Source organism: Eurytemora carolleeae, unplaced genomic scaffold, assembly GCF_000591075.1.
Source record: "Eurytemora carolleeae unplaced genomic scaffold, Eaff_2.0 scaffold179, whole genome shotgun sequence".
In the NCBI taxonomy this organism is placed as follows: domain Eukaryota; kingdom Metazoa; phylum Arthropoda; class Copepoda; order Calanoida; family Temoridae; genus Eurytemora; species Eurytemora carolleeae.
In genome coordinates, this window is record NW_019396088.1 from 124681 (window position 1) to 144431 (window position 19751).

General features: G+C 33.2%; 1 protein-coding gene across 1 annotated transcript; it reads left to right on the plus strand.

The window, feature by feature from the left end:
- The first annotated feature begins 11889 nt into the window (after positions 1-11889).
- Positions 11890-17431, plus strand: LOC111718337 (uncharacterized). Its single transcript, XM_023493901.1, has 7 exons — positions 11890-12007; positions 12135-12194; positions 13438-13494; positions 14613-14696; positions 14836-14922; positions 17064-17122; positions 17319-17431. Exons 2-7 carry the CDS (start codon positions 12156-12158, stop codon positions 17428-17430), a joined length of 438 nt encoding a protein of 145 aa, XP_023349669.1. The 5' UTR covers positions 11890-12007; positions 12135-12155; the 3' UTR covers position 17431.
- Positions 17432-19751: the final 2320 nt, after the last annotated feature.

Here is a 19751-nt window from a genome sequence, read left to right on the forward strand (position 1 = left end):
AGACGTCTCTGAAAAGTTGCGTCAATTTTCACAACTGGGTCTAATTTGAAGTGGCTCAACGCCTTTGCCTATAAATTTACCGAACAAACTCATTACAATGTTTTTGCAGCCGCAGACAACAATTACGTAATTATTAAAAATACTAAAATTGATTCAAGAATTTAGTTTGGCCCATTTTTCGCTACTATTTTTCATATTAAAAAAAAATCTCGTACAAAATTGAGGTTCTAAGGATGGCATTTACACTTTTTTAAATACACAAAATAACAAAAGAAAACCCGGCCTTTTTTTGATTTAAATTTAGAAAATCAGTTTTACAAAAATCGCACCGCCATGAATTAAATTAATGTTTTTAGCTATTTATTGTATTTTTGTGTTGATTATTTCAAAATAACAGAGCTTTTGTTTAAATTGCAGTTTCGTAGTAAGTTTAAATATATGCAATTGTTTATTTACTTCAGTATTCTGTATCATAATGAAAAATTCTACATTTTATCAATATAAATCTTATTGATCAAACATTGCTTTCTACATAACAATTCTTACAATGCAGTTTCTAAATAATCAAACTTTCTTTTATTAATGATTATATTCTTTCTGATTTGTTTATTTTTATTTTATCGATATTGATAACCATAAAACTCTAAAATAAAAGACGGCTTTTAAACCCTTAATTTCTTAAATTTGATCAAAGAGCATAAAACGCAGAAATTCTGTAGTGTAAACAGACCAATTTCACTTAATTAGTAATTCAATAAGATGCTAGTAAAACTGTTTGCTTTGTAATAACATCAAATATTCTTAATTATTGCTTCCTATTCCATAGTTTTCTTGTTCTCACTGTATATATATTTAATTAAACAGAAACACGAAGTCGCCTTCTATCTATGAGAAAATATTGGTACTTTGAACGAATTTATCTAAACCCGGTCTCAATCGGAGATGTTTAATTTCAAGTAAATGTTTTCTTGACCAAACAAGACTACCTTTCTATTACTTTCCATACTAATCTTTAACTTTCTATGTACTATGCCTTTCTAAATCAATCTATACCTTTCCATACCGTTCTATATCTTTCTTTACCTTTCTAAGCCTTTCTTACCCTTTCTATACATTTCCATACATTTCAATACCTTTCTATACCTTTCTATACTTTTTTACCTTTCTATACCTTTTTTTTATACCTTTCTTTACCTTTCTATACCTTTCTATACCTTTATTTACTTTTCTTTACCTTTCTTTATCTTTCTTTACCTTTTTTTACCTTTCTATACTTTTCTATACCTTTATTTACTTTTCTTTACCTTTCTTTATCTTTCTTTACCTTTCTTTAACTTTCTATACCTTTCTATACCTTTCTATATCTTTCTTTATCTTTCTATATCTTTATAAACCTTTTCTACAGTGAAACCCTTAATAACGAATACATCGGAAGAATTTATCAAATGTCGTCTTGACAATTTGTCAATGAGTTTTATACTAAATTACGTAAATTTCAGTATTTGTGAAAATAAATAAATAGACATGAACATGCGGGAACAGTTTTAAAGAGTTCCATTAATCATTTAATTAAAAAACTAAATATCTGCAACATTCCATTATCAGAAAGGGAAGAAAGTGAAGACGACATTTGATGAATTCTTTCGATGTATTCGTTATTAAGGGTTTCACTGTATACCTTTCTCTACACCTTTATTTACCTTTCTATACCTTTATCTATAGAATCTGTAGTCAAATATCCAGGTACAACAATAAGTTAGTTGAATTCGTCAGAAACGAAACTATTGGAAAGACGACATATAATATTACATTCCTTTTGTTTAATGTTTTTATACCTTTATTTACATTTCTATACCTTTCTTTACCTTTCTTTACCTTTCTATATCTTTCTTTATCTTTCTATACCTTTCTAAACCTTTCTATACCTTTCTATATCTTTCTTTATCTTTCTATACTTTTCTTTAATTTTCTATACCTTTCTACACCTTTATTTACCTTTCTATACCTTTCTATACCTATATCTATAGAATCTGCAGTCAAATTTCCAGGTTCAACAATATCTGGATGGGCTCAACAATATCTCGATGGGTTCAACAATATCTCGATGGGTTCAACAATATCTCGATGGGTTCAACAATAAGTTAGTTGAATTCGTCAGAAACGAAACTATTGGAAAGACGATAACTATTTTAAATTAAATTTACTGTTTTCCTTTAAAATATCTTTTGTAAGAATTGATTTAAATAAATTCTTTTATGAATATGATACTTGTGGTACCCATTAAACTGTGGAATAGAAAGTCGTCTGTCAGACTCATGCTAATCACACAGACCCATTTCACTGAAACTCATAATTGGAAAACCTTCATCCCATTGCTAAATCTCTGTATTCAGTTCGACACTTCTGATGTTCTTCTTAATCCTCTCTTTTAGACAGATCCCTGCTGGATTGCTACCAATGAAATTTCTCTCACTTCTCAGAGATCGCGCTCATAATTTCAAAATTTCTCGGTTTCTGATTAACTGTTTGGTTTCTTCAATCGACATTGATCTCGATATCCACAATTCTAGCTCTGAAATTTTCAGCTCTGTACTCATAAGATTGCTTAAATGTATATACATTTTTACCCTGGTAACATTATATACATTTTTACCCTGGTAACATATATACATTTTTACCCTGGTAACATATATACATTTTTACCCTGGTAACATATATACATTTTTACCCTGGTAACATTTATACATTTTTACCCAGTTAACATATATACATTTTTATCCTGGTAACATTTATACATTTTTACCCAGGTAACATTTATACATTTTTACCCTGGTAACATTTATACATTTTTAACCTTGTAACATATATACATTCTTACCCTGGTAACATTTATACATTTTTACCCTGGTAACATATATACATTTTTACCCTGGTAACATTTATACATTTCTACTCTGGTAACAAATATACATTTTTACTTTGGTAACATTTATACATTTCTACCCTGGTAACATATATACATTCTTACCCTAGTAACATTTATACATTTTTACCCTTGTAACATTTATTCATTTTTACCCTGGTAACATTTATTCATTTATTCATTAAACCCCTAGTAACATTTATTCATTTCTAATCTGGTAACATTTATTCATTTCTACCCTGGTAACATTTATTCATTTCTAACCTGATAACATTTATTCATTTCTACCCTGGTAACATTTATTCATTTCTAACCAGGTAACATTTATGCATTTCTAACCTGGTAACATTTATTCATTTCTAACCTGGTAACATATATACATTTTTACCCTGGTAACATTTATTCATTTTTAACCTGGTAACATTTATGCATTTCTAACCTGGTAACATTTATTCATTTCTAACCTAATAAAATTTATTCATTTTTACCCTTATAACATTTGTACATATTTAAGCTGGTAACATTTATTCATTTCTAACCTTATTAACATTTATACATTTTTACACTGGTAACATTTATTCATTTTTAACCCTAGTAACATTTATTCATTTTTACTTTGGTAACGTTTATTCATTTTTAACCTAATAACATTTATACATTTTTACCCTGGTAACATTAATTAATTTTTACCCTTATAGATTCCTTTATAAACAGGTAACATTTTTTTTCATTTTTACTGTAATAAAAACTGTAATCAAAGCTCCGTATAACAACAGTAATATTCACAACCAGAATTGGCTTTCCCTGATCAGAAAACGTAAATAATCAAACTTGAATCAATGCTGTAATGAAAAGCTTAGATCGCACATTATAATAAAACACCGTAACAACATATTATAATAAAACACCGTAACAACATATTATAATTTAAACCCATGATCAAAACTTTGTTTATCTCTTATTTTGTTTGCCGTGACTTTATTTGTTACTAAAGCTAAGTTACAAACTAAAATAAAAATCTATGAAACCGTGGACATAGGAAGACGACTTTATGTAATAGATAAATAGTCTTAGTAGGAACTTATTAAGTCAATTAAGTTAAATGGGTCTGTTTACACTATAACAATGTTGCTGTGTCCCATGATTATTGAACTATTCTTCAAAGTCATAACTTAAGTCTAAAGTCGTTTTCCTATTTCAAAGTTTTCTGGTTATGACTGTATCGCAAACCATGTAAGCGAAATCCGTTGTTGATCATATTCAAAACTCTTATTCACAAACTTTAATTAAAATGAGAAAATACAAACCCCGTAATCACAATTTCACAAACTGTAATCTCTGACTTCTCCATTCTTGAATTTGTTAAGCGAGACCCTGTATAACAGTTTGTTGCTTAAGTTAAGTTTGGTGTTTATGGAACAGTTTAACGAGGTCGTATAACCAAGGGTTGTGTTTTATACATTTTAGAAACAGAAAGAAAGGTCTCTTTGTTTTAAAATACAATGTTCCTAGATATACAAGAATATATGATCGCTCATTTCGTCATCACATACCGGAGGGTTGCAGTTGAAATTGAAAAAAGGCAATTTAGCTATGGTACTATCTATGACAATATTATACACAAATTGTTTCAAACATATTTATTTTTATTGGTATATGTAACAAGGACGAGAAAGGGGGGGCGGGGGAGGGGGGGCTTTGTATGTCTAAAGTACGTAAACAAGCAAATGCAAAATATATAGAGAACAAAAAAGTGTAAAAAAGCTATGAACTTTTAAAATGAATTCATGGCACAAAAAAAATCGATGTATACCTTTTTGGATGATTAGGTCCATGAACAAAAAGATTTTTGCCCAAATAATAAAAGACGTTTAAAATTGTTAGATTTGTAGTCCAAAAATTCTTCTCGTTTTGAAACCAATTTATTTTGGTTGCGATCTTTAAAAAATTCCCATGAATGGGTAAACTTTTTTTCTAACACAAAAATTAACCGCTTTTTTGAAGAAACAGCTGTTTGGGACCTTTCTAAATGTTTTACCATAATCTCCAATGTGGGATCAACTAAATTTCCCATCACTATAAAATTGTGCTTGTTTCTTACAATTCTTATTTAAGTTAAATAGAATTTGCAAAATTCAAATTTTAAAAAATTGTGTTTCATCATTTACGAATAAACAATAATGAAATTTTAGATATATTTCTGATGTAATTTTCTTGTTTGGGTGTATGGTTCTCCGTGGTTAAAATATTTAATTTACTCAAGGTACGTAATACGCACGGTTACGCACTGTTAGAAAGGCAATATTGGTCAGTTGTTGGTTGGCAGTAGCGTAGTGCAGAGCTCTAATTGTTGGCACATACAAACACTGCAGATCCACGGACATACTCACTTTAAAATCTAAAAAGGAAGATAAAAATGCTTATTAATAGAATGCCATTTTTTTTCGAAAACTTTATGTCAATTAATTTATTTCGTATATCTACTTCATTATTAGGGAAAGAACGTTCCAAACCGTGCATATGGCCAAAACCTGACATACAGTGTTAGGTCTGGGCCAATTGACGACTTGAAACTTTCATCCCATGTTTTTATTCATTATTTTACACTTGCTAAAATAGTAAATCTTATCTAAACTCAATTCTATTTATTTTTTATTTGCTTTTATACTCAGATTCTGAAATATATTTAAATGTTTTAATTTGAAGCTGATTCACAAATATTTTTTATCTTCTGTAGAAAATAGTTGGTTTGAAAAATATGCATAAATTTGTTTTATTGGTAAGTGATATTAATGATGTTTTGGCATCTTAATTTTTTTGTAAATTTTTTGTAAGTAATTAGATGAAATAAAGCCACAAATAATTTGGTATTTTATTTTAACTTAATGCATTACATTTAAAAAACAAGCTTTTTTAGTTTCAACTTCTGATAAAATTGTTAAGAATCTTCTTTATTACTTGGACTACAGATGAATAAAGAATAGGGGGGAGGGGGGGGAGGGGGGGTAAAAACTAATTTAAATATTTAATTAGTTTAAGGTATGTAAATTTTTGACCCAAGAAAAACCCAAACTTACTTAACCTAAAATAATTGCGTTGTAATATTCTGACCTGTTAAAACCCCCTTTTAATAAAAATAGGTTCATTTCATTTCGTTTTTATTTGGGGGCAGACAATGGTTGATTTTTACTGGTGATTTTGAACTTAAAAATAAATATTTTATCCGATGTTAGATTTGATAGAATATAACTCATTTTGGACCCTTAAACTGAGGCATATAATCCGGTGTACATCGTACAAAGTGGTACATCGTACAGTGGTAACCAGAAAACAGTGCAGAAATAAAAGACTGATCTTTAAAAAAAAATATGTCTAAGGGGTTTGTAATTTTTAACTGGTTATTACAAAAATGTGTCAATTGAACCTTTCTAAAGGAGTTGAGCCACAAACTCCGATTTTCTAACCCTGTATCTTTTCAACCTATAATGTCGTAGACCTTAGATATTTCAGATTATGCATTCTGGTAGATCAAATAATCTAAGTTTGAAATATTAAACCATAGTTGCAAAGATATTAGGATTAAAAAATTTGACTTTGTGGCAAAGACTCAATTCCTATATATCAGTTAATATTTACAACAATCTGTGCCACATTTCTTATTTAAAGAAAGATCGAAGAATACTAATGATTTCACTATTTTCTGGCACCACTGTAGAATTACCCAAAAAGAATCAGACTTTACAGAATACTGTTCAGAATTTATTCTTTCATTTTACTTAGATTCATGATTCCCTGTCACGGGCAGCCGTAGTACCTTTGAATTTCCAAACCGGGTCAACCTTTCCGGTCCCAGTTTGTACTGTACCTAGCTCTATGGACAGGACTAGCCGGTGCAACAAGGTTGACGCGGTCAGACTTTATGCTTCATATAGGTTGAATTTACTTTTACCAAAGGGGAAGATTTGCGTTCTGTGCCCATAAACTTGTTACATTCTGTCAACTATGCCAAATCATTAAAAAAACTATATTCAAGGCAGAAAGCTTAATTTCATCTTGGGATCGTCAAATTTCTAAAGTTTCAGGTCGTCCTTACAGTCTCATCCTTCTTGAATAACCCTGTATATGCTCCTTATATATTTTCAAAGAATATTCTTCTTGATTTATTTTATTCTTTTTAGTTCTTTATATAAACTAGAATTTGTATTTTTAATTCTTTTGTTGGTTAATCCCTTCTCTTCTTTCATTCAGCTTTCATGCACTGTCATACATTCAAATTCTTCCTGGTTCTGTCTGTCTCTGTCTTTCTCTGTCTGTGTGTGTTTTGGTTTCAGAGTGTGTGTTTGTCTGGTAGGTTGTTTGCTTGTCTGTCCAAGGGCGTATACAGAAATAACAGAGCTCCTGGGGACTCCGGACAATCTAGCTCTCAGGGATACCTTGAGACGGCGATGGAATCTCTCAACCAGGCCATTAGACTGTGGGTGGATGGACATGGTTGGTGAGTGAATAATCCACAGGAACTTGCAGAGATTAGTCAAGAACTTGTGAATTGTAATTACAGACGGAACTCTAAATGTTGGAATCCAGGATCGGAGTAAAACCTTGGCACATTCCTCTGCTGTTGTGGATTGGAGAGGTATTGCTTCCAGCCATCTACTTGTTCTGTCCACGATGGTAAACAAGAAATTAAACCCAGAGTATTGAGGTAAGGGGCCAACTAGATCTACATGGAGATGATAAAACCTCTTTCCAGGAACAGGTATAGGTTGGATGGGAGACCTGATGTGGGTTTGAATCTTGCTCTGTTGACAATCCAGGCAGGATTTGAGACCATAAGTTAACATCCCTGGACAAACCTTCCCACACAAAACTTCTTGAGATTAATCTTCTAGATGCACGTACACCAGGATGAGAGATATTGTGAATCGACGAGAACACCAACCTTCTCATCTTCTCTGGAACCAGGGGGTGGAGGTTGCCCGTGGACGTGTCACAGAGTAGGATGGAACCTGAGAACGGAACAGAAATAACAGTTAAAGTTGATGAACGTCTGAGTACCTCAATCTTTGGGCAGGACTGCTGTAGGATAGACATTTCGGAGAAAGATATTCCTGGAACTGGAGGCGGAGCAACTGGTTGGAGTTCGGATATCAAAGTCATGGCGGAGGAATGTATGGAACATCACTGGACTCTGGACGGGACAGGGCATCAGCAGTTTTCCGGGCCAGGGAGATGAAGGATCTCACAGTTGAACTCAGACAGGAACGATAATCTCCTTTGCTGCATGGTGAACCAGAGCGGAGACGTTCTAAACAATGCATATGTCAATGGTTTATGGTCAGTGAACAGAATAAACTGTCTACCTTCTAGCATGAAGCGGAAATGGCGGAGAGAAGAGTAGGCAGCAAACAATTCACGGTCGAAGGCAGAATACTAGCATTCTGGGGCGGATAATTTCTTGGAATAAAACGCCAGAGGGGCCCAGGAACCGGATACTTCTTGTTGTAAGACTGCTCCAACATGAGATCAAGAGGCATCCACGGATAAGGATATCCTGGCGGAGGGATCAGGGTGAACCAGAGTAGGAACATTTTCCAGGATGGATTTAGCAGCTGCGAAGGATTGGTTCATCTCTAGGTCCCAGGTTAGAGAAGATTTACCTTTGAGAGCCTCAGTTAAAGGACGTAGGAGACCAGCTGCAGCCTTGTTAAATCTTCTGTAGAAATTGAGAATTCCTAGAAACCTCTGTAAATTCTTCTTGTCTGTTGGACAAGGGAAGGCGGAGATAATCTCGGTGTGCTTCGTCAGAGGAATACATCCTGAATCTGAAACCCATGGAGTCGGAAAAGATCAAGCATGTTCTGAACATGTTCAAGGTGAGAGCTGAGGTCGGGGCTGGAGATAAGGATGTCATCCACATATACAAAACAGTAAGGAAGTCCTTGAAAAATTTGATCCATCAACCTTTGGAAGGTGCATCTGCTGTTTCTGAGACCAAACGGCATCCTCAACCATTCAAACAGGCCAAAGGGGGTGATCACCGCTGTCTTAGGCACATCTCCAGGAGCCATTGGAACTTGATAATACCCGTTGGTTAGGTCCAGCTTAGTGAATACCTTGGAACCATGAAGACGAGATGAGAAATCTGGAACAGTTTGAGTATTCAGGCAGCGGTAATCAATGCAAGGTCTTCCGGAACCATTAGGCTTCTTTACCATGTGCAAGGGACTCGCCCACGGAGAGGAAGAGCGTCGGATTGTCCCTGCAGACTCCATGGCCACAAACTCCTTCCTTGCGGATTCCAGCTTTTCTGCGTCAAGACGGTGGGCTTTGGCAAAATCTGGCGGGCCAGGCAATATGGGGACAGTGTGGCGGACTCGATGCCTTGGATCTGTGGTGAAAAAACCTTTGGAGGAGACGACATCAGGATATTTGAACAGGAGATCGCTGAACTCTTCAGGGGTAGAAAGGAGAGCAGTATAGAGACCTGATTTGCTGTTGACTGAATTAGATGAAACGGCGGGTATTGGTTCCAGGGTCGAGGAGTCAAGGAGACGAGAACCTGCGACATCAACCAGGAGGTGATTGTGGCTTGGAAAATCTGATCCCAAAATCGGCGTGGACAATTTGGCTAGCAAAAAATTTCACTCAAAACGTCTGGAACAGAACTGTAGAGCTAAACAGTGGGAACCATAAGTGTCGGTGGTTCTCAACAAAAACACCAGAACATGGAGCTGAAGGTGATCAGGGAAGGTGAGAGAACACTGACACTGAAGCACCAGTATCAACAAGGAACGTGGCAGAGCTGAGCTTGTTTTTGAGGAATAACAGGGTTGAGGAATTCATTTTATGTACTGCAGTTAGTATTTATACTAGATATAATAGAAGAATTTTTTGAAAATGAAATTCTGTGAACTCAGCTCAACTCTGTGAACTTAAAAGGGAAAATTAGGTTACAGCACTGCAATAATATATATATATTTTTTGTAAAATATAACAGCAAAATAGTTTTTTTTAATGTTTTTCACTTTTCAGTTTAAAATTTGAAAAGTGTGATAGCTCTGAGTTCTAGGAGGGGGGGGGGGCTACACCCTCTCTTTACGGGTCTAGGGGGAGGCACTGTCACCCTTGCCTCCCCCTGTATACGCCCTTATGTCTGTCTTTTAGGTTTTTTGCTTGTCTGTCTGTTTGGCAGTGTTTGTCTGGTAGATTGTTTGCTTGTCTGTCTGGCAGTGTTTGTCTGGTAGATTGTTTGCTTGTCTGTCTGGCAGTGTTTGTCTGGTAGATTGTTTGCTTGTCTGTCTGGCAGTGTTTGTCTGGTAGATTGGTTGCTTGTCTGTCTGGCAGTGTTTGTCTGGTAGATTGGTTGCTTGTCTGTCTGGCAGTGTTTGTCTGGTAGATTGGTTGCTTGTCTGGGAGGGTTGCCTTTCTGTTCATCATTGGCATTTCATATTGGACATTTATGTATGTTTATGGATCATAAATATATTGATCCCAGAATGTTTCATAAACCAGGGCATAGACAGGCATAGACAGGGCATATCATAGACAGGCATAGACAGGGCATATCATAGACAGGACACTTTATGGAGACAGGACATTTAAAATGGCCAGAGATTTCAGAGATTGAAAATCTTAGAGACCATTTCATAAACATAACATTTATCGACGGAACCTTTCTTGAGTAATCTAAAAATCTAAATTACAGAAAATAAAGGAGAGTTTACAAAAAGGACTTTTCAAAGAAAAGACATTTCTTTTAACAGGCGGGTCCGGGGTTAAAAAAATATTTGGATTTCAAACACAGGTTTCGATAAACTTTCTAAAGACAGTCATTCAACATTTTTGAAACAGGATATAATTTGTTAATTTTCAGGGTTTTCTGCTGTTCTCCCCCTGCACCCCCATACCCTTCCCACAAACTGATGATGCGTTGGATTATTATTATGATGAATATACTCCAGTTGTCAAGGTAAACAATACTATAGCACATTAATATCTGTAGATATACTCCAGTTGTCAAGGTAAACCATACTATAGCACATTAATATCTGTAGATATACTCCAGTTGTCAAGGTAAACCATACTATAGCACATTAATATNATATATATATTATATATATATATATATATATATATATATATAAATGTTAAACCGGGAATATTCGTGTTATTTGTAATTAATTTATTATTTCTATTTTAGAGCACCAACACTTTTATTTGGACAATTGTTTGGAGGAAAATTTCACAATTTTTACTTAGAAGAGATGCAAATACTTAGATATTTTCTTTTATAAGTAATTTAATTTTGTATTGATCAGGATTTTGGTTTTGTTTTTAATTGGCATTCTTTTCATTCTAAACCTTAGAACATAAAACTCTAAGCTTATCATAGTTTCAAATGTTTTCCATGGGATTCCGTAAACTTTGTAAACGGAAGACGACTTGTAAGCAATCTGAAGTTGTTACAAAGCAAATATACTAAATATATAGTAGCTAGGAATCATCTATTTGAATCCAATTAAATCTGAAACTAAAAAAGATGTATGTGGGAACAATAAAAAGGCGATTTGCTTGATAGACTTATAAAAAAGGGCAATTAAACTTAGGATGATCATTCAAAATCTTTGAACCATAGAATATAATGGAAAAGTTCTTAATTTTATTTAACCTAGCAACAAAGACGTATAATAGAAGTAAACCCAACTAAATAAATTATTTATATCTAACAATAAAAATATTTTACATGTCACGTAAAAGTCTTTGTTTAAACAATTAAGGAAAAAAAACAATATTTTTCAACCTTTTTAGTTTAATTGTTTCATAAAACAGATTAAATTTTCAACAGAGAATTTACATTTTCTTTAAATATCATTTTTCTTCAAGATCAAAAGCTCAAAAATAAACAAATTTTGTGAGAAAAAAGTGTTAAAAAAAGGGTAAAAAATGTTCTTGTTTTTATTAATTTATTATTGTTAATTTGTTTAGGAATTCCAGGATAGAGTAAGCGAGACAGTAATGTTAGGAACAAATATTACTAGTACTGTGGCAAGGATGGCAGTTCCACTAGTTCAGGGAGCAATTAGATAGCCCCATTAATTTAAGTTTTTTAAGAATAAATTCGAAAACCACGTTTACCCCTTCCACCACTTTTAAAAACTTTACACGCCCCTGTTACCCCAATATCTATCTTAATCTATATGATTTTATTATCTAGGCTCCACGTCTAGTATCGATGGGTCAACAGTCTGTGAACGGCGTTGTAGAAAATGAGGTACAGTACAGAAGTGTACAGTACAGTAGTGTACAGTACAGTACAGTACAGTACAGTAGTGTACAGTACAGTACAGTACAGTACAGTAATGTACAGTACAGTACAGTACAGTAATGTACAGTACAGTACAGCACAGTACAGTAGTGTAAAGTACAGTACAGTACAGTACAGTACACTACAGTACAGTACAGTACAGTAATTACTTACTTTAAAAATCGTTTTCTTAAAATGTTTAACAGATCCTAAACATGAAAGTTTAGAGCTTGTCATTTGAAGCTTTGCAGAAATCTGTAAGAAAAAAATTTATATAAGTCATTCCTCAAAGGGACTGCAAAGGAAAATAAAAGGGGATATAGGCTGAAAGCTAATCACTTTAGCTCTTGATCGCGGCCTATGAAATTTATATCTGATGTTCCTGTCTTAAGAAATTTATTTAAAACTGTGTAAAAATTTTTACGAAAATTCGTATATATACAATTTTGTATAGAAATAGTAGGTTTAGAAGATCGTTAAAAGCAAATATGCAACCAATCTGAAAACAAAGATATCCCAGAGAAACCTAATTGTAACTTTTTCTCCAATTATCATTTCAGAATTGTTATTTTAATTTTTAATTTTTTTGCATGGGGGTCAGTTAAAATTAAGTTTACAGTCCCTTTAAATAATATTATTTATAAGTCCGTATTACGTCACCAGAACTCCCGCCAATGAGAATGCAGTACACTAGTCATGTGTTACAGCCGGAGACACGTGACCAGTGTACTGCACTCTCATTGGCGGGAGTTCAGTGACGTAAAACGGACTTATAAATGATATTATTTAAAGGGACTGTAAACTGAATTTCTACTGACCTCCCTCGATTTACAACGGTACCCTTGAAACCCTAATATGATGTGGAAGATAAAGTCGTTGTTCTAACTCGAACAGTGTTTATTTCTGTGAATTTCATCATGGCTTCTTAACAGCAAGAAATGTGCAAGTCACCAGATAATCCAAAAACTGAAAATAAACTTTTTAAAGAAACAAAAACAAACATGTCTAACAGCCTAATTAATATTTTCATACAAAGCTTTTAAGGGCAACGTTGTGTAAATCAGGTGTTGCCATCTTTGCATACATGGAGTGGAGAGTCAGTTTAAAAACACGTACAGTCCTTTCAACATTTAATTATTCGGAGAAAAACACATACCACCACCAGGATTCAAATATAGTTTATAAAAAAATTTTAAAAAATAATTCTTAGAGGCTCCAGGAGCAGCTTAGAAATGTTGGGGAAGTCGCAAGTCAAGCTGTTGGCCAGGTTTGTTTACAATTCACATTATGACGTCATTCAGTGTGTTTACATCAAAACGAGGACACGTGACAATGCTACAGGATTTCCGCCATAAGATATAGGACACTGCAAAAATTTTAATATATAGTTCCCCGCACACCGTCTCAAGCTAAAATCGATGAGAATTTTGTCAATTACTTCTGAAAAGCCTAAGCTAACAACAAGTGATTAATAGTGCTAAAATGTACATGCAAAGGGTTACAGAAAAGCATAAGTGAGTTAGAGCGGTAATATCAAAGTCCAAGGCGTTGTGACACTTCAAAGGCGACCATGTCTTAAAAATTGATTAGACTTTTTATAAACAGGCTGAATCTATGTGCGCAACATAACCATTATTTATTTCTATCTGAAATCATTAAACAGCTCTTCAATATAAAATTTAGGAATTAGAGAACACCAAGTCACCTGTAAACGATAAAGGTCGTCATTAAAATCTCATTGTTAAATAGACAAAAAAAACTTCCCTCAAAACCAAATCTGACATTAGATGCAATTCTACACTGTGAACTAGACAGAAGGAGAAGGTCAAATTAATGTGACGTTACTGGTCCAACTTTGTGACCTTGTAGCTCCTCTAGTTTTGATTTTATACACAAGTCTGAAAAAAGCATTTTCTGCAGGTCAGTGTTACATAATATAAATTAAGAACATTTTCTTCTCCATAGCTTCAAATACCTTATATAAGATTAAATTCTTACGTGTAGAATCTTAACAGTCGTCGCTTTTTTTCTAAGAAGTTTAATTTAAAGAGGACCAAATATGATTTCAAAACCGGTAAAAATACATTTTAAATTTAATATGTTGATTTCAAACCGGTTTTTTATTTTGACAATATTCTTTAAAAATGTAATGTTAAGTATAGGGCACACTGTAACCTGTCCAATTATTGATGTATTACATTTACTTGTTGTTTGATTAGACAAATTCTCTACAGTATATTCTAGACAAATTGCTCCAGATACGAGAAGGAAACTAATAGAAGTAATCAATCTTCTATCTACCTATCTATCTAGCTATCTATATATCTGAACCGACCTAGCTTAAATTGATAAATAATTTTCGTTGAATTATTTGAATTATTCTAGGTTCCAATGCTGGTTGAGAGTGGAGGCAGCCTGGTTCACAGTTTAATCAGAGCAACAAACGATACTGCCCCACTCGTTATAAATGTATGCTAAAGTGTTAATATATGTTGATTATGACGAAGATGATGATAATGATGATAATGATGATAATGATGATAATGATGATAATGATGATAATGATGATAATGATGATAATGATGATAATGATGATAATGATGATCAGGGTTTAAGAGAGGCTGCTGACCAAGCCCCTCTTCTTGCTTCCTTTGCCCGAGCCTATGCTGAAGTAAATGCTAAACAAACTGTCAAGGTGTTTATTTATATTATTTAAACTTAACAGATGTTATACTAAATACAGCAGAGTAAAAGGAAGGAAATTAATTTACATATCTTCATGACATGATATGACATAAGATGACATGAAATGACATAAAATGACATGAAATGACATGAAATGACATGAAATGACATGAAATGACATGAAATGACATGAACTTAATAGTATTGAAATAAAAGCTTTACACCAAAAACAAATCAAAGTGTCAACCTCAGATAACAGAACAGTCCCTTTTAATGAAATTTTGTTTTTTCACATTTTCTAGATTATTTTGCAATGTCACGACTTCAATATATTCCATAAAAATATTTTGAAATATACGACTTGACTTCAATAAACCATTACACACATTTCCATCCAAGGTATAGGGAGGCTTAAACATAAATATATTTTAAAATATACGACTTGACTTCAATAAACCATTCTTGACTTCAATAAATCATTATACACACATTTCCATCCTAGGTATAAGGAGGCTTAAACATAAATATATTTTGCAATATATGACTTGACTTCAATAAACCATTAAACACATATCCATCCATGGGTATAGGGAGGCTTAAACATAAAAAGTCTGATAGGCGGGGAGGGGAGTATATAGCCTGCAGTTCATTATAAAAGCATGTTGAGGTTTAATAGAAGGTTCCAATACTCATAATTCTAAATGTTAAAACCTTTTTGAATGTATGATAATAAGAAATTAACAGTATTAATGAACCATCAGAAAGTATTTGTTGATAATTAAAAATATATTTTTGTCTTTTAAAGATCATATTCCGTAATTTGCGTTCTAAACTAGTTAACAATAAATTTTATTTTCATATCGTATACTTTAAGGTCACCCGATATTTTTTTTTATTTACTATCTATCTGCACCCACTATCTCGGTGTACTAGCTACATAAGGCTTTTTTATTAGTGTCATGATTTGAATTGAAATTAAAATTACAATTCAAAGGATCCATGTTCTTTAGATAGTTGTATATTTGTAATCTTGTTTAATTATGAATTAATATTCTCTCAGAACACATAGTCTACTAATACCAAGGTTGTATAAAAAGGTTGATTACTCTCGATGCGCTCCAATGTACGGAAAATGTCGTCGCCTAAGATAGATAGATAAAAACCTCATATGACGTTACTGATTACATAGGCGAGAGTGACGTTGTTGTCGTATGAGGGTTTTATCTATTTATCTTAGGAGACGAAATTTCCCGTACATCGGAGCGCATCGAGAGTAACCAACCTTATTACACAACCTTGCCTAACACACAACAATTAAGATTAAAGTAAACAAACTTTCAAGGGTTTCACAGTTCCCACCATATGCATCCAGGACTTTCAAAGTAAATTTCAACTCTTTGTTAAAGAGAAAGATGCCAAAATAAAATGCAAATCCTAAATTTTACGTATATTTATATAAGCAGATTGTCAACTTTAAAGAACAGATTCCAAATCTATGCAAATCATTGTTTTTATCAGCAGACCACATTTTAGAAATCATGGAAAATAGAATTTTGCATTTTGAAACAAAGGAGCCTGCATGCTTATTTTTATAATCATAATTTCGGGATTAGAAATCTTTATTCAATTTTCGCACATTTTTATGAAACTCTAATTTAATGAATCCATATAAACCGTCTTGTGTTTTCATTTGAAAAAATATGTTTTTTTCTTGTGATTTAAACTTTTTTGTTTGTTTCCGGGTTTAAATCAAGATTTTAAACCCTTAAACAAACACAAAGCAAAATTCCGAGCGAAAAAAAACTTTATTCATTACCAGCTTGGAAACCCAGCGCTGCCCAGGTTACTAAAGTTACTCCCGCCGTTTACCTGCACACACTGCAACCTTTTTACCCAGAAACTAAATTTTCGCTATTAAAGCCGACCCACTCAATTTGGAATCTTAAAACCAACCTAAGAACATTCCCGTGGGTCTCTAATCATAATTTGAGGCAAATCGGTCTAGGGGTTCCTGAGTTGTGATCGGACAAACGAACAGACAGACACACAGAAATTACAGCCTTATATGTATATATAGATATAGAATATGTTAGTTCAAGGTTTATTTAATAAATACAAGAAGTTATTTAACATTACCATTTAATTATCTAGATTGCAGAGAGGTTTAATTCCAGTTTACAGTGCCAATTAAATTGCGGAAACTTAACCAGGTATTGTCTTTTAGTTCCTGTCAGGGGTACAAAAAAAACAATTCAGATCACTTTAAAAAAAACATTTTTTAACCTTTTTTAAAAAAAAAGTTTGAAAAGGTTGCTTTGCTAATTTTCAATGCCAATTTGACTCAAATGGAGCTTTTTAATTTTAGATAAAGAAATGTAATTTTTACTATTACAAAGTTATGTTTAGTGATGCCAAGGCAGAGTGTGAAAGGAAACATTGTACAACAACAACAGAAACAACAATCTCAACAAAAACAACAAGAACAAGAACAACAACAAAATCAACATCCTCAGTTTAAACATTTTATGTATATTCTTCAGATTATGTTAATTACAAATAAATTACCAAAAAACAAACCCTTACAATTTACTTTTTGATTTCTTTCAATATTATGCATTTGCTTTAGTTAATGATTATTTATAGTGTGGAAGAGTCGGCAAGTTCCCAATGGTATTTTTTTACTTGGGAAAATGCCATTGGGAAATTGCCTAACACCAGTCCTGATCATCTAATAACAGATATTGCTTGAATTTCCTTGAAAAATATCAAAAGCGTTTATCAAAAAAGTTGTGTATAGATATAACCAGTGTTAAGCAGTATTATATAGGAATTCTAACAGAAGCAAGGTATAAACCAATGAATTCAGGGTATAGATATTGTATTCATATCATATTCAGTAAAAAAATTCCTAAAAATTCCTAAAAAACCCAATGTCAAAGATCTTTGATATTTAAAATTATGAATTAAGTAAGATTATTTAGTCATGTTAGTCTGAGTTTAAAGTATCAAAGTTAAGCACCATCTGGTTGCAAAGATATAGGGATTTAAAAGTTTTTGTTTGTGGCAAGAACTCAGCTCCATTAGCTTAGAATTTTGTGAAGTGTCGGACTGATGTATCGCTGGCTAATATTAAGACATTTTTCATTCTTATTTCTACTGGATACGATATGAATACTACACCAATATAATCTATATAATAATTTTTTTTCCACGGGCAACGCCGGGCATTATATAAATATACATTTTTTTACGATTTTTATTTTAGTTTAGGGTTGTGGGCGTTTGCACACACATACAAAAAAAGTAGTACGATTGATATGAGTAAACCCGTTTCGTTTTCGGAGTCTAATTTACTTTTTGCTTTGCCCACAAGGTTGATTAAAAGGTGCTTGCCTCGGCGTTTTGTGTTTTACCCCTGTCCTATCATTTTTTTTTTATATTTGGGTGTATCCTATAAACCCAGCGAGGTAATAGTATATAGAGTGATGATGTACGATAATCCTTTACTAATTGTACAGGCCATGTACTTCACTTCCAGAGGTCAATATCAGGAGTATGAAATAGAAGGGAGATACAACTGACGCGGCCAGCCCTACCATATGATTATACATGCTTTGCAGGAATCTATGTAAGAGAGTCCTGGGAAAAAAAGTTTCTGGGAAAAAAACCTGGAAATAAAAACTTTTGAAAAAAGTCCGAATTTTCTGAAGTCCTCAAGTTCCTAAAATAGTATGGGGGCTGCCAATAAAGTCTCAGGAAATAAGATCTCAGGAAAAAAAGTCCTGAAGAAAATAATCCGAGGAAAAGAAAAAACCTAGAAAAAAAGTCCTAAGTCTCGGGAAATTTGAACTCAGTAATTTAAGTCTGCGGAAAAAAGTCCTAAGAAAAGTTGTGTATAAAATCCCCTGTACAAGTTTACTATGTACATCTTATACAGGGCTAGTTTTATATTCTTAAGTAATATGAGAAGTTTTCATAAAAAGGACTTTTTCCATATTTAATATATATATAGTCAGGAGTGTTTAAATATCAATCCCCTGAAAACCTACGATTTTAGATAGGACCAGGACTTTTTTTCCATTGTGAATCATGCCTTTTCACTTGTTGGAGGACTTTTTTTCCGAGGACTTTTTTGTATAAAATCATACTGGAGACAGAAAAGAAGTCCTAGAAAATAAAGTCTCGAATTGGTAGGACTTTATTTCCGGAGACTTTTTAATAAAAGGACTTTTTTCCACAGGACTTTTTTAGTGTGAAATTTTAGGACTTTTTTCCGGAAACTATTTTTCTAAGGACTTTTTTGGCGGTTACCGCTTTGCAGACGGTACTTCATTTGAATAAGAAATATTTGTCTGATGTCGTAATCAATAACCTACTTTAAATAATTCTTATACAAATGGAGTACCCGTCTGCAAAGCATGTATAATCATGTGGTCGCGTCATTTGTATCTTCCTTCTATTTTATACTCCTTGGACAACATGGAGGCTCATTGAAGGTATGCGCTACTTTTAAAATTTTGGCATTTCTCTCTCTTCTATTAGTCTTTTCCTTGTAAAGCTTGCAGTTTCTGTTGTCTCTGGCTTCGTAATCGTCTCTCTTACTTGTATATTTATGTATATATGTGTTAGGCTAGCTATAGCGGCCAAACGGCTGAACCAAACTGGCTTGGGGTAACATAGGCTAAATTTGTTTGCAGAAATTTTCGAAAATCCACGGAATGCGCTGGGTATTTCAGCAAATCATGATTTAAAACCAAGTGCGGGTGAACAGTAAGAGTAACTATTATTAACCTGGGCAACGCCGGGCACTTGAGCTAGTTCTTATTAAATGCTTGTTTT